Source organism: Polyodon spathula, chromosome 14 (genome assembly GCF_017654505.1).
Source record: "Polyodon spathula isolate WHYD16114869_AA chromosome 14, ASM1765450v1, whole genome shotgun sequence".
NCBI lineage: Eukaryota > Metazoa > Chordata > Actinopteri > Acipenseriformes > Polyodontidae > Polyodon > Polyodon spathula.
Genome location: NC_054547.1, coordinates 37,413,093 through 37,440,275, shown reverse-complemented (window position 1 = coordinate 37,440,275; position 27,183 = coordinate 37,413,093). Strand labels below are relative to the sequence as shown.

The 27,183-nt window shown below is 39.2% G+C and overlaps 1 protein-coding gene across 2 annotated transcripts in view; it reads left to right on the top strand.

The window, feature by feature from the left end:
* The window catches only part of LOC121326805 (DIS3-like exonuclease 2), an 82,369-nt gene that overhangs the window by 28,299 nt on the left and 26,887 nt on the right, over window positions 1-27,183 (top strand). For both annotated transcript variants that reach the window (XM_041270325.1, XM_041270323.1), the window contains exons 9-13: window positions 3,155-3,328; window positions 6,331-6,410; window positions 9,888-10,000; window positions 13,671-13,778; window positions 17,655-17,888. In XM_041270325.1, the coding sequence (XP_041126259.1) occupies window positions 3,155-3,328; window positions 6,331-6,410; window positions 9,888-10,000; window positions 13,671-13,778; window positions 17,655-17,888 (709 nt within the window). The remainder of the gene's footprint in view (window positions 1-3,154; window positions 3,329-6,330; window positions 6,411-9,887; window positions 10,001-13,670; window positions 13,779-17,654; window positions 17,889-27,183) is intronic.

Sequence of the window (27,183 nt, the reverse complement as noted above, 5' to 3'; positions counted from 1 at the left end):
AACTGCTACAGGTGTGGCATCATTGTAAGAGACCTGGGAGTCTGTACTTCAAATGCCTCCCTAAATCTCCTCTCTATTTACATAGTCACTTTGTGGAATAGCTGTAATCTTAATTGTTCATTGCTAAACTTTTTTGTGATAATAAGCCACCTGAACGAATGTTTACAATTAAGAGCAGCAACTCCAATTAGGCAATTAGTTTCACTGTTTCTAATTGCCAGTATTATGTGTTTGGCAAAACCCTTTGAGATTCCAATTATTCTAGTCTTTGCTGGTGAATAGAAATTTGTTGTAACTGTTGATAACACCACTTTAAAGTGATAATTGCTAGGCAATTAAGGTAAATTGCATTGTCTTGATGTATTGTCATTAGAAAAAGGGAATTAAGAAGCATATATGAATAAAATGCAATTTAAAAAATATATATATCTCTCTCTCTCTCTCTCTCTCTCTCTCTCTCTCTCTCTCTCTATATATATATATATATATATATATATATATATATATATATATATATATATATATATATATATATATATATATATATATAATTACTGAATTTGACCGTAATGTTCAATTTTAATTTGAGACTTTAGGTTTCCATATCATTACCAGGAACCATTACTAAATAATCCCTTCTGTCTAATGGACGGAATAAATGACTTTAAGTATAAATAAGGAATAAACGAAAAACGATTTTTCTTGTTTTCTTTAGTTCTTTACAAACCAAAAGTTCTAACGTTCTGAACGGTAAGTAAGGAATCATATATATATATATATATATATATATATGTGTGTGTGTGTGTGTGTGTGTGTAGGACATGCACCGAATACAAGTTTTTGGGAATACTGAATCCAAATCAAAAGATTCGGCCAAATACCAAATCTACAAAAACTGTCAAGAAAACTGAAGGAAACTGTTGATTTGAAAATCAGACTGACAGCTACTGACAAAGGATGCACACAATCTATAGTTTTGAGCCTTCTAGTTAACAGTATTTTTTATTACCCTAATGGAACCTCTGGGCATGCAGTCATATTCCCTGTACCTCTAGTTAAAAAAGTTGTCATGTCTGCAAGTTCTTGTGTGAGCGCTGAAGAGAGACAGTCCGCTGCCATGCTTTAGTCTACTTTTTAAATTACTTTATGATTTCAGCTTGAGTGCCTTTAAGTAAGATGACACTAGCTGCAACTCTATTGTCTTTTTTTTATACACAAATAAGATTGATTTGAAATACGTCATGAACGATACAAGTGGCTTCTTGCAGTACTTGGTTTGATTAAATGAGTAGTACACGACAAAATACGAAAGCTTATTAATTTCAACAAACAACAACTCTTTAATGAAAACAAATAAATGTTATAGCTATTTCAATCAGAACATTAGCCTGCTATATTATATTAAACCAAAACAATAAATAGTAATAAAAAAGTAATAATAATAACAATCTGGTTCTCTTACCTATTTCAATTAATATAATTTACTTAGAGAATAAAAACATACTAAGATAACAACTACCTAGCCTAAGTTTAATTAATTGTTTTTGCAATCTACCAGCGGCTTCTGTTGCATACACATCGCAGACCGTGGGTCAAACCAAGTCCTATGAATGCCTTTTAATTGGTTCGTTTGTTAAACTATTTAAATGCAAAACCATCACAAAACGTGTATACAGGCTTAAAAAAATGTATTACTTGTCCTGCGGTTGCCTTTAATTATTTTTTTCTTCACATACTACCACTTTGTATATGATGTAGAATAGGTGAATGTAAACATCTAACACTAGTACGTGCAGTATGCTTTCTCTTTCTTTACAAATTAAGCACTGTCGAATGGAAATATATCCCCAAATATGATTTCCGTTTGAAACTTACTTAGGATTCGGTGAAGTTGTGTAATATCTATCTATTTTTTTTATTTTAATTCAATTTTTTAGCAAACCAGTGTATAGAAAGCTTTATAGCTTTTTTACATCATAGTACTTTTTAGGACAAATCACATTTCGGCCACCGAGTAAACTTTTGTCCAAGCTTTATGGCTTTTAAGTGGAGTTCTGCAGGAGAGCTGTTACCAGGTAGAAAGCTGAATCAATATCTGTGCGTCTCTAAGGAGACTGTACATGTGGAAGCTGTTTCTGGACCCCTTCCCCTTTTTAAATGTGTTGCTGTTGTGCCAGTTTGCTGCTGGCTAGGAACAAGGATGCTTCTAAGCGGAACCAAAGACAAGCCTGCGCTTTATTTCTTCAAAAGGATGTTACTTTACTGACAAATGAAGAAAATTACATTGGCATGTTGAGCCGGAAAACATCAACAACAGATTATTTGTGGGGGAACTTGGAAATCAACTAGTTGGGCAAATTGGTTGAGCCTGTGCTGCCTTTGGCTGTGCTCGTGATGTATTAATTTTATTCGATTGATGTTGTATACAGTTCTAATACACAGGTTTCTACTAGAACTGATTGGCAACATCGAGAAAGACTGCTAGTCGAAGCGTTAGTTTATTGTTTTAATGTTTCTTTCAGTATTGCTACTTATACCTGTGCAACCATCAAGTGGTTTGATAGTTTGTGTTAATGTACTGGGTAACATTAGTTTAAATAAATAACTGCAGTTTTAAAGTTTTTTTTTTTTTTTTTTTTTTTTTAATGTGTGCTTTATAAAGTGGTATTAATAAACACTTTTACTAGGGATGTGCAGATACTCATAATTGCCTTTTAAAGTATTTATCTGCAGATATTAAAAATAAAAAAATAGTAATTGTCAGTTTACGGCCCTGGTACGGCAGTAGAAACGTCCACTCCCGGGAAGAGAGTAAAATTTGCTTCCAGTCGGCTTTTAGAACACTCAGTGCAGAAGTTAATTGTCGTTGGTTTGGTACTCAGTTGTAAAGGTGTGGGAAGGGCACCATTTTTATAAAAAAATAATAATAAAATGAAATCAACACATTGATTGGATTTATTTAGTACCTGCAGTTTTTTTTTTTTTTTTTTTTTTTTTTTTATTACTGCTAAAAGGCAAGTATGAGGATCAGTACACCTGTATAATCTACAGTACAAAGATGCATGCGGTAAACCAACAAGTATAATTCTGAAATTGGTATCTGTACATAATTATGGTGCAATACATGTTTTCTTTTCTTGTCTGTCTCTGATAGGCGGCTTGCTAAAAGCCTTGGACAGGCAGGAGAGATTGAACCTGAGACAGAAGGCATTCTGATAGAGTATGACGTGGATTTCTCAGAGTTTTCCAAAGAGGTTCTAGGTTGTCTTCCACAGTCTCTTCCCTGGACGATCCCTGCAGAAGAATTCAAAAGGAGAAAAGATTTAAGGTGGGCAAAGGTTAACTCCCTTCCTCTCGGTGGTGTTATATACACTCCTGTATCAATGGAGGAGGGAGAAACATCATTTTTTATATTTACTTTAAAGAAAAACCTGGCAAAACATAACATGTTCTGTGGTGCTTCAGCATCAGCTCCGAGTGAATTCCCTCACACTCTTTGTACTGTGTGACTCTCATCATAAGAGCTGCATCTGCGAAAGGAAAGTCCTGATTGAATGAGGTAAAGCCCTGGTTCAGTTAAAATGTTCCATACTTCATTGTTGTTTTGCTTACAGTGGAAAATAAAAAACAGAAGGGTAAAAATGGGAAACCACATGTTCTTTACACAAGCTTCTCTTTAGTGTGTTTCCCTCGTTAAGTTCACAGGAAAAGGTGTTTTTTTTTTTTTTACTTTCTGTATTTTTTTTTTTTTTTATACAACTTTTTATTTGAGTGTTCCATAATTCTAACCGACCCCAGTCAGCAAAGCCAAGACACCCAAGTGTAAATCCACTGCTGACCCATCTGCAGGCTAGCTTGATCTGACCTTTATTAATAAAATTGCCATGGAGATGGAAGCCAGCTGCTTACTCCAATAGCCTTTCTGGGAGACATAATGGGCAGGGAAACCTGGGTTCTCCGAAGAGCATTGTGTTTCAGAACATGGGAATATGACATTTGACCTTTTTGGTCATTTAGAGCTCTGGGGACCGCTGTCATACTCCAGTATTCCTGGTCTTTTTGTGTGGTGGTAGAACAGATGTACCAGTATTCCATAAAATAAAATAAAAAGGGTATGTCTCAATGTCACTTCCACACATTGTCTGTCGTTAAAACCTTACTGTCGACATGTCATTTTACTATTCTGGTACTGTTTAACAGCACACTTGCTCAGTAACCCTGATTTAAAGATGTGTTGTGATTTTGCTTACTTTATATGTAAATGTTGCATTATGTGCATGTCAGGTTTTTTCTTTTTTCAGATTTAATTCTGTCGACTTTAATGATATGTATTTATACAAAGGGCTTTTGGATAGTGACGCTTAGAGACCAGAAAGGCAGAACATCCATTCTACATAATAGCAATGAGGCTATAAAAGTAACCCAGTAACTGTCATTCCTTATTCAAAACAATACCATTGCCTCCCCTCTCACCGGATGCACCAAATTCCAACAGCATATTTGCACAAGCCCTTGATTAGGATCACGTATGTGTGTGTGTGTTTTAATAATAGCAGATTAATACAGTTGCAGTATTCCTTTTAAAAGAAGCTTGCACTAGGTTAGTATTTAAAGCAGGGTTTTGTTTATTTTTTATTGGTGTCTAGAGAGGTGGTCAGATGTGTTTTTTTAAAGCTAGATTTAAGTGTTAATGGCAGAGCTGAATTTGGAAAAATAAAATAAATAAGGGAAATGTACTCCTTGAGCTAAAGGAGGATAAAAAAAATCAGGTGTTTAAAGTACAGAACTTGAAATAAACAGTAGTTTTATAGATAAGGGCGTTTAGCCAGCAGCCACTCTATGCTGCAGATACCCCTGCTGGAGCACCTGTCTCCTTGAGAGCTCTGGCTTTTCAGAAGCGCTTCTTAAAAGCATGTCCTTGAAACCAATTGCTCAAGACTTGTCAAAGTCACAACTCTGTTTAGGCAACGCCATCTTGATTAGAAGGCAATATAATGTATCTGTTTCTAGGTTGCGGTTTTATTTGCCATGTCCTTGCCTTGTAGAGAAATGTTTCAGTGGCCATGACCCTTCTGTACAGTTTAACTATCCATTGTCTCTCTTGTCAGGCAGTGGAAAGTTTGTGTCCCTTATAGATTTTGTAAGTTTATAGATAATAATAAAAATAAATCTAATTTAAGGCTCTATTGATAACATTGTTCTATAAAAATGGTTATTTGGTATTGCGGTGACTGAGTACAAACCTGTCTATTTGTAATTGTATTGGTGGTGTTCGTTTCTTCCACACTGGATATATATTATATATATATATATATAACATATATATATATATATACCATATATATATATCATATATTATATATATAATATATATATATATATATTATATATATATATATATATATATATATATATAGATATATATATATATAATATATAGTGGGCTGGTATATATATATATAGTATATATATTTATTGTTTTTTTTTTTTTGAAAAATGGACCGACAAAAAAAAGTACTAGACCGACATTTGGTCAAACACGATCTTTTAATACAGTCCGAGAACCATGTAGTAGTAAATGAACTTCATAGAAAAGTTTTAAATATAGTTGTATTTGCTGAATTCGTTTCAGGGGTGTGTTGCGTCTTTCATATTGCATGGTAATAAAACAGCACTGAAACCATGGGTTTTGTATAGCTGAACTTAGCCGCAAATGACTAGCAGGAAAAAGCATTGCAAAAAATCCTCATGTGGAAGATATACAAGGTCTGTTTATTTATTTATTTATTTATTTATTTTTCTCAAGAGCTGTGAGTTAAATAAGAAAAGCTATGTAAACAGAAGATGAGCCTGAGCCAAATGCAGGTTGATAACAGGGCAGACCAGTGCTGTATACTGTATGCCACACACTTCCATCAGTGAAAGCTGATTTAATATATATATATTTGGCACGTACGAGAAAATGTCCTGCTAAATTGTATATACCGAAGCTCTTAAACTGAATGGAGGTTCATATACTTTTTTAGATTTTTTTTTTTTCCCCTTTCCAGTAGGTTGATGTGAAATCGAAACCATAATACCTTTTAAACTGCAAGTGTTTCTGGTTCCAGTTTTAATACAGAGTTAAGGAAACCGTTCGTCTTTTTCCTGAAATGAGAACACTTTTCCATTGGCATCCTCATAGGATTTTGTTGATGCTGGATTTTTAACAGGAGAACATTATAGCAGTATGTGTGTGTGTGTCTATTATATCAAAGTCTATATCTATACGAAGATATAGGGATATAATAATAATGATAATAAGTCATTTTTTTTCTTTCTCTTGTGTAGGAAGACATGCGTATTCACTATTGACCCAGCCACAGCCAGAGATCTGGATGATGCCTTGTCCTGCGAGCCCCTCCCAGATGGTAAGCTGCATCATTATTGTTCTGTTGCACATTTTACTTGATTGGCATTTAGGGGTGTAGTATCGAAAGTCAGTATGAAAACTGTAATTAAGAATGGCCTTTTTTTTTCTTTTGAAATGCCTCTTATCTAGTCTTACTGGTGTCCTCCATATTTCTTAGCTTTTTTATGTGTACATTGTAGACTATCAAAGAAAAATAGCATTTCCCCTTTATAGGAGTGGAGCCAAACGCCAAGGGATTACATAAGAATTCGACATTTCATGACAAAGCTGGTTAGTTTGTTCCAGAAATATCTATTTATTTAATTTTTTTTCTTCTTCTAGGTACCACAGGCATAATCTGTTAACACACTGTGTGTGATTCTGGTGTGTTATGTTAGAGAATTCACGTCTCTGCTTGGCCTATAAAACGAGGAAATTTGGCACTCTCCACAATGTCATTAGCTTTCGCGATGGCAGATGTTCAGTTACCCAAACAAATCATCCCCTGAACCGGTAGAATCGCTGCTAAATTATAAAGGGATACCTTTTCAGTTACTAACCGACTTGCGCTTTACAATAGAAAAACTTGAAGTTCTATCGCTGATATGCTGAAACACCATTCATATTACCCCCCCCCCCCCTCCAAAAAAGAAGAAAAAAGATGTTCTTTAAGGTTTAATACACATTAGAAACTGCACACCATTATTAATAACCTTTTCTTCTGTTTTTTTTTTTTTTGTAACATTCAAGCACTTTAATACAATCTATTTTGTGCTTGTGTCTGCTTGTCAGGGCTGGAATTAAGAATGATAGAAATCATGTATGCAGACTTATTTGCCAAAAAAAACGATCACCTAGTGCCAGTGCTTCTCTCTCTCTCTCTTATACAATGTTGGGATGTGCCCCCCCCCCCCCTCTCTCACATACACTGTTGGGATGCGCCCTCTCTCTCTCTCTCTCTCTCTCTCTCTCTCTCGCCCCCTCTCTCTCTCTCTCTCTATCAATGTTGAGATGCGCCCCCTCTCTCTCTCTCTCTCTGTCAATGTTGGGATGTGCCCCCTCTCTCTTATACAATGTTGGGATGTGCCCCCCCCCCCTCTCTTATACAATGTGGGATGTGCCCTATATATCTCTCTCCTCTCTCTCTCTCTCTCTCTCTCTCTCTCTCTCTCTCTCTCTCTCTCTCTCTCTCTCATCGTTGGGATGTGCCCTCTCTCTCTCTCTCTCTCTCTCTCTCTCTCTCTCTCTCTCTCTCTCTCTCTCTCTCTCATACAATGTTGGGATCTGCGTCTCTCTTTCTTTCTCCAGATCCTATACAGCGTTGGGATGTCTATCTCCTCCTTTCCAGGAATGGTTTTCCCTTCATCAGGGTTCATGTGCTATCTAAAATGCTTCATCAAATAAAATGTAAAAAACAAAGAAGGAAAAAAAAAGAAACAAATTTAGTCTAGGATACCAATAGCAAAGTTTTACAAAAACGTTATTTATTTTTTTTAAATGCATTAAACTGGAAACTGAATTAAGCAGGATTTGGGCTACCACTGTTTCATAGTTTTTATTGGTGGTTTTGATATTAGTTACATCCGTCTATACCAGAATATCAGTTTTGAGCACCAAGATTTGTCAATTAACCAAATCTTATTTTATAGTTTATAAAAATAAAAAAAAACACAATACATTTCCTATATACTGTTGTTTTTTTTTGTTTGCTTTTTTTTTTTTTTTTTTTTAACTATAGGTAAGTATTCACAACTGCAACACAAAACAGTTCTTGTTTTATTCTGCAAGATTGCAGATTGCAAAAATGGTGTGTGAGGTCTCGTAGCCTTTCTTAAATTCGAAGCTTGCATCTTGTACTCTGCATTCTCTAGAAGAATTTTCAAGCATGGTCAGAGCACCTGGAATGAGCTCAAGTTTGCTAACAGTGATTTCTGTATCTGAGCAACGCTAATGATTTTAGCAATGAGTCGTTGAGTGTTGCAGCCATGCAATAAGGAAAACATAGCATGCTTCAAGAGGCGGTTAAAATTAATGTCAGCATGAAGAGGCTACCGTGTTGTCCTGACAGTTTTGACCAGTGATATTTGAAACACATTGGAGACTTGTAATTCTTGCAGAGTTTTTCAAGGAGGCCAGTCTTGTAATCTGCTGCTTCTGCTCCTGTTTTCAGATCATTCTTTTAAGCGCACAGAAACTACCAGCATCCTTCCACTGCTGAGACCTAACACGCACTGCAGGTTTATTATGTAAAGGAGTGCACCCTGAAAACAGCATCGATTTATCATTAGCCAACCAAGTCCCACAATTCTTCACTAACACTGTTCTGCCAAAGAACTGGTTTTGGGTGGGGTGGGGGGGGTCATCATGCTATGAGTGCCATGTTGATATCGTAGGGCCCTCAGGTCAATTAGGGTGTGACAGAACCCCTTGTGCTTTTCAAACCTGTCCTCGGTCTCTTTGGTTGATGGGTGTGGTGGCACTGTTATCCCTGTCGCAGAAGAATTGAAGGAAATGTACAGCAAGCAGTGATATTCAGGAGTGGCACTGCCAGTGCCCACGTCTCAATTAGACTGAGGCAGACTGAACCTAGACAGGGCTAGAAAGTAGACCACTCCTCCACACTGAGTATTAATGTGGAGGGTTTACTTTTTACATGCTGGTTTTATTGAGCAGCTGTTTAGGTGGTCCAGAGGAAAGTCAAGAAGCACAGTGCTCCCTGGGTCTGTAGAATGGATCACATTTTCCCCAAGTGGTGCAGCCTAACATTTTCAAAAAAGCTTTTCTTACAGCCTTTAATGAGACATCAGAAAATAATCACGCAGCTGTGATTAAACATCTAAGTTATGACTGAGGGTACTGTGTGTAATGTGAAATTCCTGAGTAGTTGCATGTCTTTATTTTTTTTTTTCTTTCGGTAGTGAAAATCGGTTCTGTTTTGTTTAGCTTAAATTAGCCACAACAGTTCCGAAAGAGCTAAATGCATAATAATGAGGGAGAGTTTAAAACTAAAGGGACGGGATCAGGTTTAATTTGCGTAAATTACAAAACACTGAAAATTCATTTGGGCAGGCCGTATAAATTGCCAGTCATGACTGAACGGTAATGAACAAACTCCATCGGCATTTTGTGGCAGAACTTTGAATGTGGTGCTAAATATAATGGTGACTCTTTTTTGTAAGGATTCATTTATAAAACACTAATTAATGTTATAGCTTTGGCAATTCCTGTGAACAGGAGGATGTTTATTATAAGGGCATTGCCAACATAAAGCTTACTCAGGTATTGTTTGTGTGAGGATACTGTATATATGTCTTTAAATATAAAATAGATCTATTAAAAGTAATCATAACTCATGAATTTGTATTTATTTTAATTACCAAAGTGAGCTGCATCGCATAACAATTCTTTGTTCTCTTGTTAATGTGTCGTTGTCATAGAAAGCACTCGCATGGTATTAAATGCATTACATTTTTAAAACCTTTCCTTTTTCACTCAGGAAACTTTGAAGTCGGAGTTCATATTGCAGATGTCAGTTATTTTGTGGAAGAAGGAGATGCCCTGGATTCCATTGCTAGCAGAAGAGCTACCAGCGTCTACCTGGTGCAAAAGGTGCCTTTTTTTATTGCACTTCAGTATTTATCTGGATGGCATGTCTGTGGCTTTTCAGCTTTGGGTTCAGAGAGATTAGGAGTAAAAGTGTTGAATGCTCTGTTTTGATGTGTGGTGATTTAAGTGTAAGGGAAGCAAAAGACCTAGCTTTTGAATTAGAAAGAAATGCCTTGCAGATAGATTCTGTTTTAGCACGTATCCCTTTTATCTGAAACAGTGTAACACACACACACATTACACACTGCTGTGCAAAAGTCTTAGACTTCAACAGCACCTTTGACCATTGTTCCATAGTCCAATTTCTGTGTTCTTGTGCATATTCTAGTCTTTCAGTCTTGTTCCCCTTTCTTAACAGAGATATTCTTACTGCAACACATCCTTTAAGTCCTGATTTCAAGAGTGACCATCATACTGTTGATTTGATGGACAGCGACACCTGTGCCTTCTGCCTGTTCTGTTGTCAATTCAATGCTTGTCTTCTTTCTATTCCTTAAGGATATTATCTTCAAGTATTGCTCATCCTTGTTAGACATCTTTTGGGTCTTCCAGTCCTGGGTTTGTCATTTACAGATGATGTTTCTCTGTAAAACTTATTTGTGGGATTTCTTGTATATAATACTTGCGTGCTGACTGAGTGACTATGCGGGTTCAGGTTTTGAACATATAAATGATGAGCTTGTTGTTTTTATTGCAAGGATGTTAGTTAACTATACAGTATCAATGCACAGGAGCTCTAGCCAATGGTGGGAAATCTTCAATACCGTATGCTTATAAAGATGCAGGGATGGGGGGTCAAGAGATGAGTATTCTGGGGGATGTTTCAGGAACCTGCGGTTATGATTCAAATAGATGGAGACTGATCTGTGAACATTGGCATGGTGAATGGTGATTGATGCGTGTCCAGATGTGCTGATGTGAATGTTGGAGACCAATACTGTCCTTGGTTTGGAATTGGTCAGTACTCAGTGGCTTCTGGGCAGACTTGGGTAGCCTGTATAATATGGCACATGGAGGCTGGTGGATGTTGTTCCATTTTCCACTGCTTATTCATATAGCATAACAACTCTGTCAAGTCCTGGATCAATCTCCTGCGCATTCATAACCAAGTTCTCCAGCTCATAAATTGATAGGATGCCATTAAATTCAAAGATAAGACATGGAAGTCACAGTGACATGCGATGGCCGATTGCCTTTTAATTGACAAAGCTAGGCGGTACATTACAGAGCCTGTCATCCCTCACGCGATTGTCAAGAAATGCGGTTAAGTGATAGGAATTTGACATTGGTTGCTGAAAGGGAGTGAAAAGGAGCTGCTTTTGCTAACACGGCTGCTAAGTGTTTGTGACAGCAGCTGACAAACTTGTCTTTTATTTATTTATTTTTTTCTCCTGCTCCCCTGACACTTGTGCAGAACACACACAGCTCCTTTGTCATTTGATGGTTCTGTTCATCTCTTAAATGCCCTGAACCTACCTTAACACAGCAGTCGTCTGTGAACTCCTTACCTTAGTAACTGATATTGTTAAAAAAAAAAAATTATGCATTTAAAAAAAGGTGGTGGTGTGTGGGGGTGGGGGTAATTTTAATCTTATACTTTGTCTATTTACATGTGCACATGCATTAAGGGGTTTTATTTTTTTCCTCCGCTGTACATTATGCTGTCTTATCCAAACTAGTTCTCCAGAGTCATTACCATTAGTTAAGTACACCTCTATTATTCTGGCACTGTATAGGGTTAGATAAGAATATTTAGCATGGATTGTTCTCTCCTCCCCCCAACCCCCCCCCCCCCCCCCCTTTTTTTTCCGCTCCGGCGAATTTAAATTCAGTAATTAATTAGTTTTGTCCAGTAACGCATGTGTCACGCTGCATCAGGCAACATTTAAGACTGTTATATGCTGATAGTCTTGAAAAGCATTCGTTGTATTTCATGGGGGTGGGGTGGGTGTGTGTTACATTACATATCTTGTTGGTTTAACTAGATTTATTTTGTTCCTTGAGAATCGTGTGTCTTATGCTCCAAATTTGCCGTGTAAAAAACAACTCTTCTCTCTCTTTCTCTCAATATAATCTCTAGATATAATACTGCAAATCTAGTACTGACTGAAAATTATGACCACAGTGTAAAGACAAAGAATTTGTGTGGTTTGTGTATCTATTTTATCAAGTGTTTTAAATCATTGAAATACAGCAATAAGCCAACATGATACTTTTGTAAGACCAAGTGGATCCCCTGAACCCGTCCACCTGTCTAGGTTTGTGTCCTGTAATAAATAAAAAATAAAAAATGAATAGTCCCCTCATCATTGATAGCAGAGGGTTGACTTTAATAAAGGGCTGTAGGGTGCTTTCCCTGCCCTTCTCTCGTTCTCATCCTGGCGCCATAAGAGTAAGAGAGAAAGAAATGCATTGTTGAATCACTTGACAAGCCATCATGTGAAATGAAATACTGTTCTCATTATTTATGATGTGTGTGTTTTTATTATTAATTCTGTTATTGAACAAGCTTTTAATGCATTCAATCAGAATGCTTTTAACCAGGAGCAACATCATAAAACAATAACACTATCAGGCACCAGTAGTCCTGAACAAGCTGCATCTTGAAAGTGGCAGAATGCGAGATTCCTGGCTCTCGCCTGACCTCCTTCCAATTCATGAGCGGCATGTACCTGCCAAAACACTGCAGCTCTGACTTGGCTAGAGAAACTCATTTTATTATTACCTTTCCCTCATCTTGGCTCTTGTCACTACTAGGTTGTATGAAATGAATCAGCATTTATTTAATCCCTGCAAATATACCGTAATTTATATGTATGTATGTATGTATGTATAGATATATATATATATATATATATATATATATATATATATATATATATATATATATATATATATATATATATATAATCTTTTTTTTTTTTTTTTTTTTTAGAAAATCTCTTTATTTAACTTGGCTGAGTTTGGACTTGGACTTCTCTGTGCCATCACAGTTTTGTGCATCAAACAAAAACGTCTAGTCATGTTTTAATTAATAGAGATTTTTTTAAGAAAGTAAATGAGCAGGAGTTACGTAATTGATCTGTTTGAAGTCAAATAACGAGATTGCGATCATGAATGTCTTTATGGAAACTCTTCTGGTAAGCCAAGCTAAATTGAAAGTTGGGCTGAAAGAATTTTGAAATTTCGCATTGCCGTAGAGACTTTACTTTTACTATATGTAATTACCTTATACTGCTCAGCATCTCGTTAATGTCAAGCATTGTAGTGTACAAATGACCTTTTTATATATATATATATGTGTGTGTGTGTGTGTGTGTGTAACAATTTGATAACATTACTCTTTCAGCTTGTTTCACAGACAAGGATTAGCAATTATTTAAATTACTTTAAGTAAGGAAATTCAAGATTAGTACTAATCGGAGTCTGTGAAACCAGCCCATTGTGTGTGTCCATCGTTCCCTGAGAGGGACGGGGTGTAGAAGCTGCCCTTCTTTTTATTCTGCACTAATACTCCCAATGCAGACCCCTGTGGACCGCCTCTGCAGATGAGTGGATGTTGCACAGTGAGAATCTGCAGCTGCAGTGCTGATCACTCAGTCACTAACCTCCTCAGTTAATGGGGGGTTCTTTTCTGTCTAAGCAATCTGTGTTTCCTTGTCACCCCTGCTAGGTGATCCCCATGCTGCCCAGGCTCCTGTGTGAAGAGCTGTGCAGTCTGAACCCCATGACTGACCGGCTGACGTTCTCTGTGATCTGGAAACTCACTCCGCAGGGGAAGGTAATATTGAAGCTGTGCACTTCGCAGACACAAATGCGTACCATACAGGAAGCGTGTGGTTTAGAGCTGATACAGATATTCACATATTCAAAAAAACGCTTGCTTGAAATGTATTTAGTGGCAATGACTATACTCGTTTTCATTTATATGATAGAGTTTCTATAAAAAACAACACTTGTCCCAGCTCTACTTCAAACTAAGGTTAACAATCTGCACACAATCTTCATGGGTCCTAATGGGGTTACTGAAACATTGCTTGAAGCGCTACCCAAGCAAAGACAATAGCTATTTAACCCCACATGACGGGCCCACATAATTAAGAATATTTTGCTATACAGAAGAAAAAAGAAAAAGTAAATAACAAACAGCTTCCTGCTGGTGCATGTTCAATCTCTGAGCTGTGATTTAATGCTTTTTAAAAAATAATAATAATTCAAATGAGGGGGAAAAAAATATGTTGATGCAAGGGCAAACTTGAATTTCTCTAAGTGGCTTTTTTGTTTTTGTTTTTGTAAGTGGGGTGCCATCTATGCGCATGCCTGGTCCAACAACTTAGACTCAAAGTGTCAAATGCAGGCGTGGCCATAATTCTCACTTCCAGTCAGTGATTGGACACCCGTGCTCTAGTGCTTATACTGACTCTAGGGATGTCATCCTTATCCCAATCACTCTCTGCAGTGGTTTCAAAGTGTTGCTATCTGTTGCAGTAATCCACCATTCCCACTGCATTCTGTGTCCGGTGGCTTGCTGGGACGTCCTCATATGTTACGGTCCCAGTGACAAGCCTTTCTTCAGAACTCAGTTTGCTGATAGTTCACTTCAATTCAACTGTAGCATAGTTCAAAGTGCACAGACATTTTAGGGACGCAATAACCATTTACTGGGTGAATCGAGATAAGTATCTTGGATATGTAACGCAATGAATACATTTTGTGGCATTTCTAGTGTGTAAGGGCTGTTTTTTTGTGTTGTGTGTGTTTTTTTTTTTTTTTTTTTAAATGAACTTTGGTATCAGACTTTTGGTTTTAAAGCAAATTATTGTGTTTGAATTTGCGTTTGATGTGAATGCTGCATTCTCAGTCATTATCCCACGCGTAATTAACTAATGTACAATTGTTCTTTTGTAGTGCATTTTAAGTGCTAGTTTTGTATAGTTAGGTGATTACCGCTGTCAAAAAGAAAGTGTAAAATTATAAATGATGTTGCTGGAGCTGGTGGTTTTACAATCATGGGTTTGACCTTAATGCAGCGCCAGGATGGTTCTATAGCTGGGACCAGTTATACTAGAACAATGCCACACCCCCCACCCCACCCCAGTCAAAAGTCTCCGGGTGGGGGGTAGTGGGGCAGTGGGGGGTAATCAGAGGACATGACACATTGATGAAACACATTGGCAGCTTATCACCCACCAGCCACGCTGCAAGTGTGGCTGTGCTGCTTTCAAGACAAGACTCATTAAAAAAACTCCTGACGAGGTGCAGTGCGTCACCAAGGAGCTTTGCGGTTTTGTTTGTTTTGCAGGTTTTTTTTGTTTTTTTTCTGGAGACCTGAGATCGACCCTCAAGGTCACATTGCTTTGTGTACCAGTGCGCCTCCGAACTCATGCTGCAGAAGGCAGATTCTTAAACATCCACCTTTTATTCCGACCTGATCATTCAGCAAACACTTTCTGTCACTCATTGTTGGCGACATGCACTTTTTTGTAAATTTTTATTTTTTTATATACTTTACCTTGCTTTAACTGTTTTTTCATGCATATGGTGTGTTTAAAGTCCACAAAGGCCTCTTTCGTTTTGTTATTTGTATTGATCATTATTGGTATTCTCTGTCTAGCTTTGTGCGCAGCATATTTACCAAAAACACACCACATAACAATACATTTGAGCATTGAAAGGCTGGTCCACAAGGTGCGTTGTTCAACGTAGCGACGCCAAATCAAATATTACCATGGGGCGTTTAGAGTTAACCAATTTTTTTATAGCCTCTTATTAATCTTGAATGTGACAAAGGTTGAATTACTGGAAAAACTAGGCTAGTGTTCCTCCTTGGCTGGATCGCTTGCAGCTGTAGCTCAGAAGGCACTGTATTTTCTCTTCCTGCACTCCTCAGCAATACGCTGTGCCTGTAGAGACCTCTTCACACGTGTGATGGTTGGTTCCCCCACCTTGACCTGTTGGATTCTTGTTTCCTGCCAGATCCAGCAGGGTTTCTATCCGGAGGTCTGGCAGGCCAATCCATCACCTTGACGTTTTTCTGACTCAGAAGCTGGCTTAACGTGGGCCTACGTGTTCTGGGTTGCAAATGCGCTTCCTGCCACTTTGGCAGCATCTTGGACTCCCGTGATCCCCTCTTTCACAAACAATCCCCTTTCCTCTGCTTCCCCAGGACCCTTCTGCAGAGGTGGCTAAGGTTATACTTTCCACTCCAGCTCTTTGTTCCAGCCTTTGTCCTTTTTCATTATTGAATTGATCCTATTACACCTGCATTGCGTTCCCTAAAGTGGTTTCATTAAAGCTGCACTGGAATGTCCCTCAACATCCAGAGTTTCCCCAACACTACCCTCGGAACTCATGCAGTTCAGCCACTTACCAAAAGTTACTGCCAAGCTTAGACTGCGTCCCAATTAGTTTTAGATAAACAACGTTTTAGTCTCGTCAGTCCATAGAACTAGTTTTGTTTTGGCACAGCCACACGAACAGGTGACACGGAACATTGATCTGCTTTTTACTTTTAAACTGCTGGAAATAGCTCCATAATAGGTTTGGAATTATTATTATTATTATTATTATTATATATATATTTTTTTAAACATGTTGGTTTTTTTTTTCTGAATTATCCGGTACTGGCTCTCATTTAGCTTAATGGATTTTTTCACTCTCTCTTAAATCGTACTTTACTCACAGAGTCAATTACCTTGTTTAAGCAACCCCTGGCATAAATCAAACAGTTGCATTTAAAAATGGGATACACTGCCTGCCAAGGTTAATTGTGATGTACTGTAGACACACGTTCACTAAGAACTAAGCTGAAACCACCAGAATTCCCTATGGACTTTTATGTAAGCTTTTGTTTCAAGTCCACTTTTGCTTCCAAACCAGTGCTGTATAATATAATCAGATTTCTTCTTTGTTTTTTCTTTTAATGATTCATATCTCCCACTATTTGGATCCTGTTAATCTGAAAGTCATGGATGGCGGTTACAAAGACTTTCATTCACGATCCTGCCTCGGCTCATATCCCCTTGCCTCTCAAATGCACCACCCTATACATGGAAAGCAACTATCCACAAGCTACGTGTGTGTGTGTGTGTGTGTGTGTGTGTGTGTGTATGTGTGTTTCTTTTCTACTCTCCAGTACAGTCCAGATTTCAAAACCTGATAAACTCTGTAGTGCAGTTCACCCATCAGGTTCCATTAATGTGGAATAAATTAACTGATGACGTAGGCCAATTGCTGCTGCCAACAGCTGTGAAACCGTAGGTGTTTCAAACACACCTGATGTGCAAACATGAACATATACTGTATGCACACATGTCTAAAATCTCAGGGGATTTTAGGTAACCAGGCCTAGGCAGGGTGTATGGCACTCTGTAAAATGAAAGCTGCGATTGAATTCTAATAAACTGATTATAGCGAAAGCAGTAAATCTCTAAATCCCACTTGCTATATAGATCTCAGATGTGCCGTTTTTAAAAGCACATGTGTATCTTATTGTTTTATTTTAAACGGGATATCTGGCAGTGTATGTGGTTAAAGAAAGTTCTTTGTTTGCTGGCCTTGCTTTCAGGAAGTCTCTTGTGATTTCACTGTTTAGATTAGAGCAGCTCCATTAATTTTTTCATACTTACCTACTTTATTTCTTTATCCCCCCCTTCAGATCCTAGACGAATGGTTTGGGCGCACAGTTATCCGCTCATGTGTGAAGCTGAGTTACGACCACGCTCAGAGCATGATCGAAGCCCCGGAGAAGCTCTTCTCTGAGGAGGAGCTGCCCCCTTTCTCCCCAGAGCACCCCGTGGATGAGATCCACCAGGCTGTGCTGAACCTGCACAGCATCGCCAAGCAGCTCCGTAAGCAGCGCTTCGAGGGAGGAGCCCTGCGGCTGGACCAGGTGAGGCCCACGGACCCTTCACTAATCTCTGGACCATCTCTAACTGTAGCACATGTGCGTCACTGCACAGGCATGGCAGTAAAACTCCTGTTGCGTAGCAGTTTCACCTGTTCCAGGTTTGTGCTTTTGGTAGCCCCAGAGTGTAGGTAACAATCTCAAGTGTGTGATATTAAATGCGTAGTTAACCCTAGTGGGGCTAGAGAAAAGTATTTAATTGAATACAAGGTTTATACAGGGTGATTTACAAAGAAGGTTTACCACATCAATGCACCATATCATTGATGTGGGAAACTTACTTTCTAATCATCCTGTACAATAAAATACTTTCTCCTGTTGTATTAAAAATGAGAGCTACATACATTGAAAGTGAAAGCTATTAGAGCAAAGCACAGTTCCAGAAGGAAAATCTTGTTTTAAAGAGTGATATTGTATTTGCATTGGGGATGTTCAGGGTTAGGATGAATGGGATTTGCTGCTTTTGTTTCCACTGTATTTCTAATAAGCCTCCTGGGATTCCCTGTGTTTATGCTTTTCCCTCAAGCTCCCTCGAGTATATTCTGTAACCACGACATCAATAAGAAATGCATTGAAGTTGGGAAGGTTCTAGAAGGAACATTAAAAGTGAGGACAAACAGTAGTTCCTTTTTCTGCAAGTTATGTTTTTAATATACCAACTTTCAGAGTTTATCAGGATTCCATTCCAGTTCCCATCAGCTCGCTAGATTTTGATCTTCCTCTGTGTACTTGCCAGTTTTTTTGTTTTTTTTTTATCTTGTATCATTTTATATTTTGTATTTACTACTTCATGAAAATAGCCTATGTATTGCATTTGTGTATCGTATTATGCCAATTGAATTGATACAACACCCTTCATTAACAAGCACACAGGGTGCTTTATTTAAAAAAAAAAGAAGACAATATGAATTCATTTTATACTAATAAAGAATGTTGCGTCCCCTTCAAAGATACGATTTGGATAAATACAATACAATAAATATGTACAATTTAAAAATAAATTCCTGCTGATTCTCAGATGTGAATTGGTTAAAGCCAATGAGAAAATGAGCTGCTTTTAATAGTCAATTAAGTGAACATTGCCGTGAGCGATCAGCACCCCCTCCACTTGTTCTTTGGAGTCGGGTTGAATGGTTGTCCTCTGTTTAAGTGCAGCCATGCATGGTGCTCTTGATAGCACAAATCTGTACTGTAAAATGTGTTTTAATTGAATTGTTAAAAAGGGCCCTGCTGCATAATAGCTGCCTCCAGCCAGTTCTGTTTTGTTGTTTGTCACGATTTGTTGCTTCGTAGGAGTCTAGCCTTTTGTTTCGTCTTATCTGCGTTTTTTAGGAAGCTCCCTCTAGGGGCAGATACATCTAGTTTTTTGAGAGTCAAAGTTATTTATTCCATGCAACTGGTATTTCCTTTGCTGTTAAACGAAGACAAGGTGCACACTGTGTAGTTTTGGTTCAAATTGGTCCTCAACGTACTCTACAGTGCGCCAAACTGAACAGTTTCCAGTTCACCATAGCCTTTACAAAGTTCAACTCCGCCTCTGCTGCTAAGGTAGTGCTTGGGCTTTCCATTCAGCTTGTGAATGACGTACATTCAAACAAGGCTATCATTAGCTGGAATTAGCAGGAGCAATTAACCTTTCAAAGGGCCATGGATCTTAATAGAGATCATGAAACACCGGATATAAAAGACTCCAGCCCATTAAGAGTTCCCGATGAGTGGAACAAGACCATTTCAGTGTCCTGGATACAAGTTCTTTCTTTTCTTTCCCCATCTCTTTGTTTGTATTTGGGAATGGTTTTGTTTGTGTGCATTACAAAAAGACCAGATTTAATATTCTTTTATTGTGAAGACACTGGCTTCTTCACGTTGGCCCTGTTTGTTTAGACTGCTGCCTACTTGTGGGTTTGTTTGCTTTCTGACGGGGTGAGGTGATGGAGCAATTCCCGAGTGAAAGTGTTTGGCCAGTTTTAATCTCTTTCCCTGTCCTGCTGATACAGGTGATAACTCGCTACTAAAAATGCTGACGTCAAAAAGCAAGAAATCTGTGACGCGCATCACGAAAGCACCTACATGTTTGGAGTGATAACAGGGACTGGAGAGGCTGTGACATTGTACCACAAATGAAGTACATCAAGGGCATTGTTAGGACCTATGTGCTCACACACAAAGCCTCTATTCAAAATGTAATTGGTAATTTCCCTTTCAATAGAAATAGCGAGAATCCCTGCTTGCAGAAAATTAGAATAACAACAACTTTGTGGGAGAAAGAGTTCTTTATTTTTATTGTATGAATTTAATTTGTACACTAATATGCAACTAATGTATTTTTTTATATACTATATATTGACATCAACATTTTTTGAAATACAATTAGATTGTTGCTGTGTTTTTTTGTTTTGTTTTGTTTTTTTGGCTGAATTTCGAAACCTTTGTTCTGTATTGGAGTTCTCTAAAGAACTACCAAACACAGTATGGACCCTGACTGTATTGAGGCTAGGGAAGCTGTATAACCTGGGTTTTCCATTGGCACTTAACAAGGGTTAAATAGGTGGCAGTATAATTTGATGTGACACGGTCTGTGTATGTGGATAAGTTCACAGGTAGCTGTGAGGAATATCAATCTGGAAAGTCATTAGGAATTGATAGACCAATTTATCATAATCAGATGTCATCTGCCAGGCACTAGAGCCTTTATAGCTTAATTTATCTCCATGCCACAAATTCTGTGTTTTATGGAAACTGGCTTTTAATGTTTTAAAATTTGTAATCCATAATGCTAAAATATGTACCGTTTTGAGTCACTGAGCCACTCACCTGCAGCAGCACCAGCAGAGGGGTTGATCATCCAGCATCCCAGCACTGAGACACTGTATGGTGCTGTTTTCACTCACTCAGTCTGCTTTCATATGTTATTCTAAACCCCTCTCCCCCTGTACTCTTGGGGGGGGGGAGCATGTCCCCTCCTTCTCTAATCTTGAGGAGTCGGGACGATTTCTTGTCCAGATTCCTTTTGATTTAACTCCTCTTTCTCCTTTCCCTCCCACAAATTAGTTTTAAAATGTCCTTTCTTAACTGTCGTTCATTCTCACAAAAATCACTTTTTTCCCTTGATCTGCTCTGTCTAGCTGAAGCCTGGCACTCTGAGAGTGACCCTCATGCCTTGCATCTTACAACCTCTGATGGCCATAGATTCTTCGGAAACCCTTGTTTGACTGGACTCTTCTATTGATTGTGGCCTGTGGAATGTTATCCCACTCCTCTTCAATGACTGTGGGAAGTTGCTGGATATTGGCGGGAACTGGAACACATGTCGTACATGTTGATCCAGCGCATCCTGAACATGCTCAATGGGTGACATGGAAGAACTGGGACATTTTCAGCTTCCAGGAATTGTGTACAGATCCTTGCGACATGGGGCCGTGCATTGCCATGCAGAAACATGAGGTGATGGCAGTTGATAAATGGCACGACAATGGGCCTCAGGATCTCGTCACGGTATCTTTGTGCATTCAAATTGCCATCGATAATTGTGTTCATTGTCTGTGGCTTATGCCTGTCCATACCATAACCCCACCGCCACCATGGGGCTCTCTGTTCACAAGGTTGACATCAGCAAACCGCTCGCCTACACGACGCCATACGTGCTGTCTGCCATCTGCCCGGTACAGTTGAAACCGGGATTCATCCGTGAAGAGCACACTTCTCCAGCGTGCCAGTGACCATCGAAGGTGAGCATTTCGGTTACGACGCCGAACTGCAGTCAGGTCAAAACCCTGGTGAGGACGACGAGCACGCAGATGAGCTTCCCTGAGACGGTTTCTGACAGTGTGCATAAATTCTTCGGTTGTGCAAACCCACAGTTTCATCAGCTGTCCGAGTGGCTGGTCTCAGATGATCCCGCAGGTGAAGAAGCCGGATGTAGAAGTCCTGGGCTGGCGTGGTTACACGTGGTCTGCGTTTTTGAGGCCAATTGGACGTACTGCCAAATTCTCTAAAACTATGTTGGAGGCGGCTTATGGTAGAGAAATGAACATTCAATTTTCTGGCAACAGCTGTGGTGGACATTCCTGTAGTCCTGCACGCTCCCTCAAAACTTTGAAAGAAATAAGCTTTTTGTGCGTATGGAAAATTTCTGGAATCTTTTATTTAAGCTCATGAAACATGGGATTAACACTTTACATGTTGCGTTTATATTTTTGTTCAATGTATGTACTTCTTCACGTGTTCCTGTGTCTGCTGTCTGTTATCTGTTATCATCTCACTCCTTTTACTCAGTCTTCCTTTCTCTCTCCCTCTCCCTTCTACTGTGGAGGAAGCAGTGCTGCTGTATAATTCTTCATTAACGGACATCATCGATTCATTAGCTACAGTTAAGACATGTGTCCTCCAGAATAATCGCATCTGCCCTTGGTACACACCTGAACTTAGACAACTTAAGATCACTGGGTTTAGATTTGAACAGCAATGGAGGGCCTCTGGTCTTACTGTTCATAAAGAGATCCCGGCCAATCACTTCAGAATCTACAAATTTAGTTCATTCATGTAGTGATGAACTTGCTTCATACAACTCACACATTCTCAATTTTTCTCTTCAATCAGGTACAGTTCTGACTGCTCTTAAATTCACCCGGGTTTAACCTGCACTTTAAAAAATATATATAATCTTGACTCCACTGTTCTTTATATTTTCCATCCCGTTTCTGATCTCCCATTTCTGTCTGAAACAGCAGTTGACTGGTCGTTCCCAGCCAACTGCTGAAACATCTGACTGAAAATAACCTGCTTGAATCTTTCTAACCCGGATTTTGGCCGCACCATAGTACAGATTAAGCCCTAGTATGGATTGTTAATTATCTCCTTCTGAATGCTGATAGAGGCTCGCCATCTGTGCTGATCCTCCTTGATCTCACCACTGCATTTGATAGCATTGACCACACAGTTCTCTTGGATTGCCTTGTGAAATATGTAGGTCTGTCTGGATTGTCCTATTCGTGGCTGAGTTCCTATTTAACTTGTTGTACACAGTCTGTATTTTTTGCTGGTGATAATAGCATCGAAACCCAGCTCACATGTGGTGTTCCCCAGGGCTCTGTTGTCGAGCCACTACTGTATAACTTCTACGTGCTTTGTCATTTAATTAGTCATCATAGTCTTCTGTTCCACTCCTATGCTGCTGACATCCAGCTCTATATGAAAGTCTCTGCTGGATCTTCCTCCCAGATGTCCCAGCTCTGTATCTGCTTGGAAGTCATTGAGTCTGCCAACTACCTACAATTAAATGTGAGGAAGACAGAGCTCTTGCTAGTGGGATCCCACCCTCAACTTAAAAAATTCAGTTCCTTTTCCCTCAGCTTTGGAAACTGCTGCCTACTTCCTTTCCCTTCTGTTTGTAGTCTTGAAGTTCTTCTGGATGGTGGGCTAACCTTTGATTCCCACATCTCATCTGTTGTTAAATCTTCCTTTTATCATCTCCGTAACATTGCCAAAGTACATCCCTATCCTTATGTGTCTTTTTGCCAGTTTGCCATGCGTTTGTCACGTCCCGTCTGGAATACCGCAATTCACTCTACACTGGTCTTTCAGCACATGCCATTAATAGACTACAATTAGTACAAAATGAAGCAGCCAGGATGGTTTCCAGATCCCAGCATCGTGATTACATCACTCCTCAGCTGGCCCTTCTTCACTGATTACCTGCTAGATATAGGGTTACTTTTAAAATTCTTCTGCTTACATACAAATCTCTTGATAACTTCGGCCCCGAATACTTGTCCTCCTTGTTGTCACGCTATATCCTCTGACACTGTCCTTTTAGCAATTCCCAAGTCAAAGCGTGTAACTCCTGATGGCGATTCTTTTAGCTCTGTCGCTCCTACTCTCTTGAGTGCTCTTCCCTTCCCTGGCTGAACTGCTCCCACCCTCTCACTCTTCATGTCAAAGCTAAAAACTCACCTTTCTTTCACTGGCTTTTTCTTAATCTTTTTATTCTATTCTGCTTTGCTGTTCTTTATTTTAAGTGTTCTTTTTAAAAGTATTGTTTCTCTTATCTTTTGTATATTTTAAAATGTATGTTCTTTGTTGTTGTTTTTCCATTGTATTGAATTGAGGAAGGAGGAATCTGGGGAGTAGTATTTGTACAGGTGAATTGTGTTTCAAAATCGGATGTTCGCTATAGACATAATGAGGTCACTGCTGGTGTTGTAATGTAGGTACAAAGGGATGTTAGATTGTGCACGTAGTTTGCGTATTTAAAGCTGAGGTTCATCTGATAAACAGTGTTAAATCAAAGATATCACCTTTATCAGACATTAGCTTTCTTTTAAATCTGACCTTTTTGTTGTGTTCTTTTTTTTTTTTTTTTTACATGCAATTAAATCATTGTTGGACAGAGTCCATATTCAAGCCTTGAGTGAAGCTAATAAGAAACTCTGTGAACTAGACCACCGTTTTAGGCATTGCCTTTCAGGGTGTCAAAGTAAAAGCTCCCTGTGTTGAACTTGGTATTTATCAGCCTTGTGGCTCTCCCAGTGTACTGTACCTGTTCTCCCAAGTAATTTCTTATTGAGCAAGGGCACCGAAATGGGTGTTCTTAAACCCCCTTAAGAATGGCTAAGCCCTTTTCTTAAACTCGTAAATGCATTGTTACAATATGGGCCCCTATCGATAAAGGGGCGATATGCACACAGCACTTCAACATCAATAGCAATCGGTAGCACAGCTGTGGATCGGACTGCATGATACTCTAGAGGTCTTGGGAGTTCATGCTGTAGAGAAGATCAGTCCTTTTCACCGTGGTTGGAGAATAACACTGTCCTTATTGTAGTATTTCACCTCCCTCTCTATTGAAGTAGGTGGCTATCGCATGGTTCTTATCCAGACGCTTGTACGATAGAGCACAGGAATTAGTTCTGCTGCCAGCTATATGTTTCTTAAGCAAGTTTCGGCTTTGATTGTGGTTGTTAATTTAAATGCACCATATGCTAGTGTTTACCGGCACAATTACGCACTGATTTCCCTCTTAATGTTTCATTGCTTTTTTAAACAACCAGATCAGATATCAGTTGGTTTGCTAAAGCATTGCAGATTATTCAGAACAAGGATTCATGGACCAAGGAGCAGTATTTCTGCACGTAATAACAATAAATAGATGTAGGAAATATCACAATGTAGTGTTCAATATAGGAGAAATTATTTGACTGTCGTTCTGGTCTCGGTTTATCAAGTCAAATCCAGCAACCAATGAATAAATAGAAGCTTAAGTGTTATCTTCTCATGTTGCATGTTTTTTTTTCTTTACTAAACTTTGCTGATATTTTAAGACGCTCTTCCTGTAGATGCTATTGTTACGCCTAAATTCAGTTCCTGTTGTGTTCTTACCCATTCGTATTGATTTTCAGTGGGCATAATGAAAACTCTGCCTTGTGTTGGCCCAGTTTTCCCACCTGCTAATGATTTAGTGTGTAGACATTGCAGCACAGAGGGGTCAGGGGTCTGTGTGATTTGGTGTGTAGACACTGCAGCACAGAGGGGTCAGGGGTCTGTGTGATTTGGTGTGTAGACACTGCAGCACAGAGGGGTCAGGGGTCTGTGTGATTTGGTGTGTTGACACATTGCAGCACAGAGGGGTCAGGGTCTGTGTGATTTGGTGTGTTGACACTGCAGCACAGAGGGGTCAGGGGTCTGTGTGATTTGGTGTGTAGACACTGCAGCACAGAGGGGTCAGGGGTCTGTGTGATTTGGTGTGTTGACACTGTGCAGCACAGAGCGGTCAGGGGTCAGTGTGATTTGGTGTGTAGACACTGCAGCACAGAGGGGTCGGGTCTGTGTGATTTGGTGTGTAGACACTGCAGCACAGAGGGGTCGGGTCTGTGTGATTTGGTGTGTAGACACTGCAGCACAGAGGGGTCAGGGTCAGTGTGATTTGGTGTGTAGACACTGCAGCACAGAGGGGTCAGGGGTCTGTGTGATTTGGTGTGTAGACACTGCAGCACAGAGGGGTCAGGGGTCTGTGTGATTTGGTGTGTAGACACTGCAGCACAGAGGGGTCAGGGGTCTGTGTGATTTGGTGTGTAGACACTGCAGCACAGAGGGGTCAGGGGTCTGGGTGATTTGGTGTGTTGACACTGTGCAGCACAGAGGGGTCAGGGGTCAGTGTGATTTGGTTTGTAGACACTGCAGCACAGCGGGGTCAGGGGTCTGTGTGATTTGCTGTGTAGACACCACAGCACAGAGGGCTCAGGGGTCTGTGTGATTTGGTGTGTAGACACTGCAGCACAGAGGGGTCGGGTCTGTGTGATTTGGTGTGTTGACACTCTGCAGCACAGAGGGTCAGGGGTCTGTGTGTTGGGTGTTATGTCTTTGTAGTGGGAGTCATTGAAACAGGATGTCTCTAATCTTGCCGTTCATCACATTATCCTTAATTATTGCGCATCTTTAACATCAACATTTTTTTTTGTAGTTTTTAGTAACATTTAAAGTTGCAGTGCCCTATAAAGTGAAATTTTTTTTTTTGAAATGTTTCATTATTTGCTGCTTTTACGTTTTCTGTGGTAATGCAATGTAACAAAACAGAGAACACCAAGTAAAATATAAGCATCATCCACCCCTTGGTTTGTTTTAATCCACATCTTAAAGTAACAGACATTTATAGCATCACAGAAAGACAAAGTAGCAAAGAAAGATGATTGCTGCTTTTCCTACTCTGTCGAGCTGTTCCTTCACTTGTTTCACTTGGAATGGTCAGTTAGCTCAATCAACACCCATGACCCTCACCTGTGGAGAGCCTGATTGAATTATCGTTTTTTGCAGCTCTACTTACAAATGGCATGACCAGTGGAGATTTGAAAGAACAGATGGAGAAGCAGCTTCTCTCTTTTTTTTTTGGAAGAGTCACAATGCACAGGAGATACATTGGGGGGGAAGTGGAATGACTAAAATGCATTTTCATTTCATTTGTTTCACCATGCTAATCTCCTGTATTACTTGAGTGCCATTGCTAAAGCAACAGATATTCTTTGAAATGTAAATCCATATGGCATTCAGGTTGTTACATCTGTTTGGCTTGTTGGAGCCAACTCATTTTTTGTGTGTTTTTATTCACTTGTTTATTACAGTGCTAATATGGCATAAAATGTTTTGTTTGACATGCCTTGAAGCTGAACCTATGCACCATCCACATATTGAAATTTAAAATAAGAGCGCTTCCAGAAATGGTGTGTTTTTGATTTAAAACAAACCCTTTCCTTCCTTCTGACATCTCTGTCCCTACTGGGAATCTCAT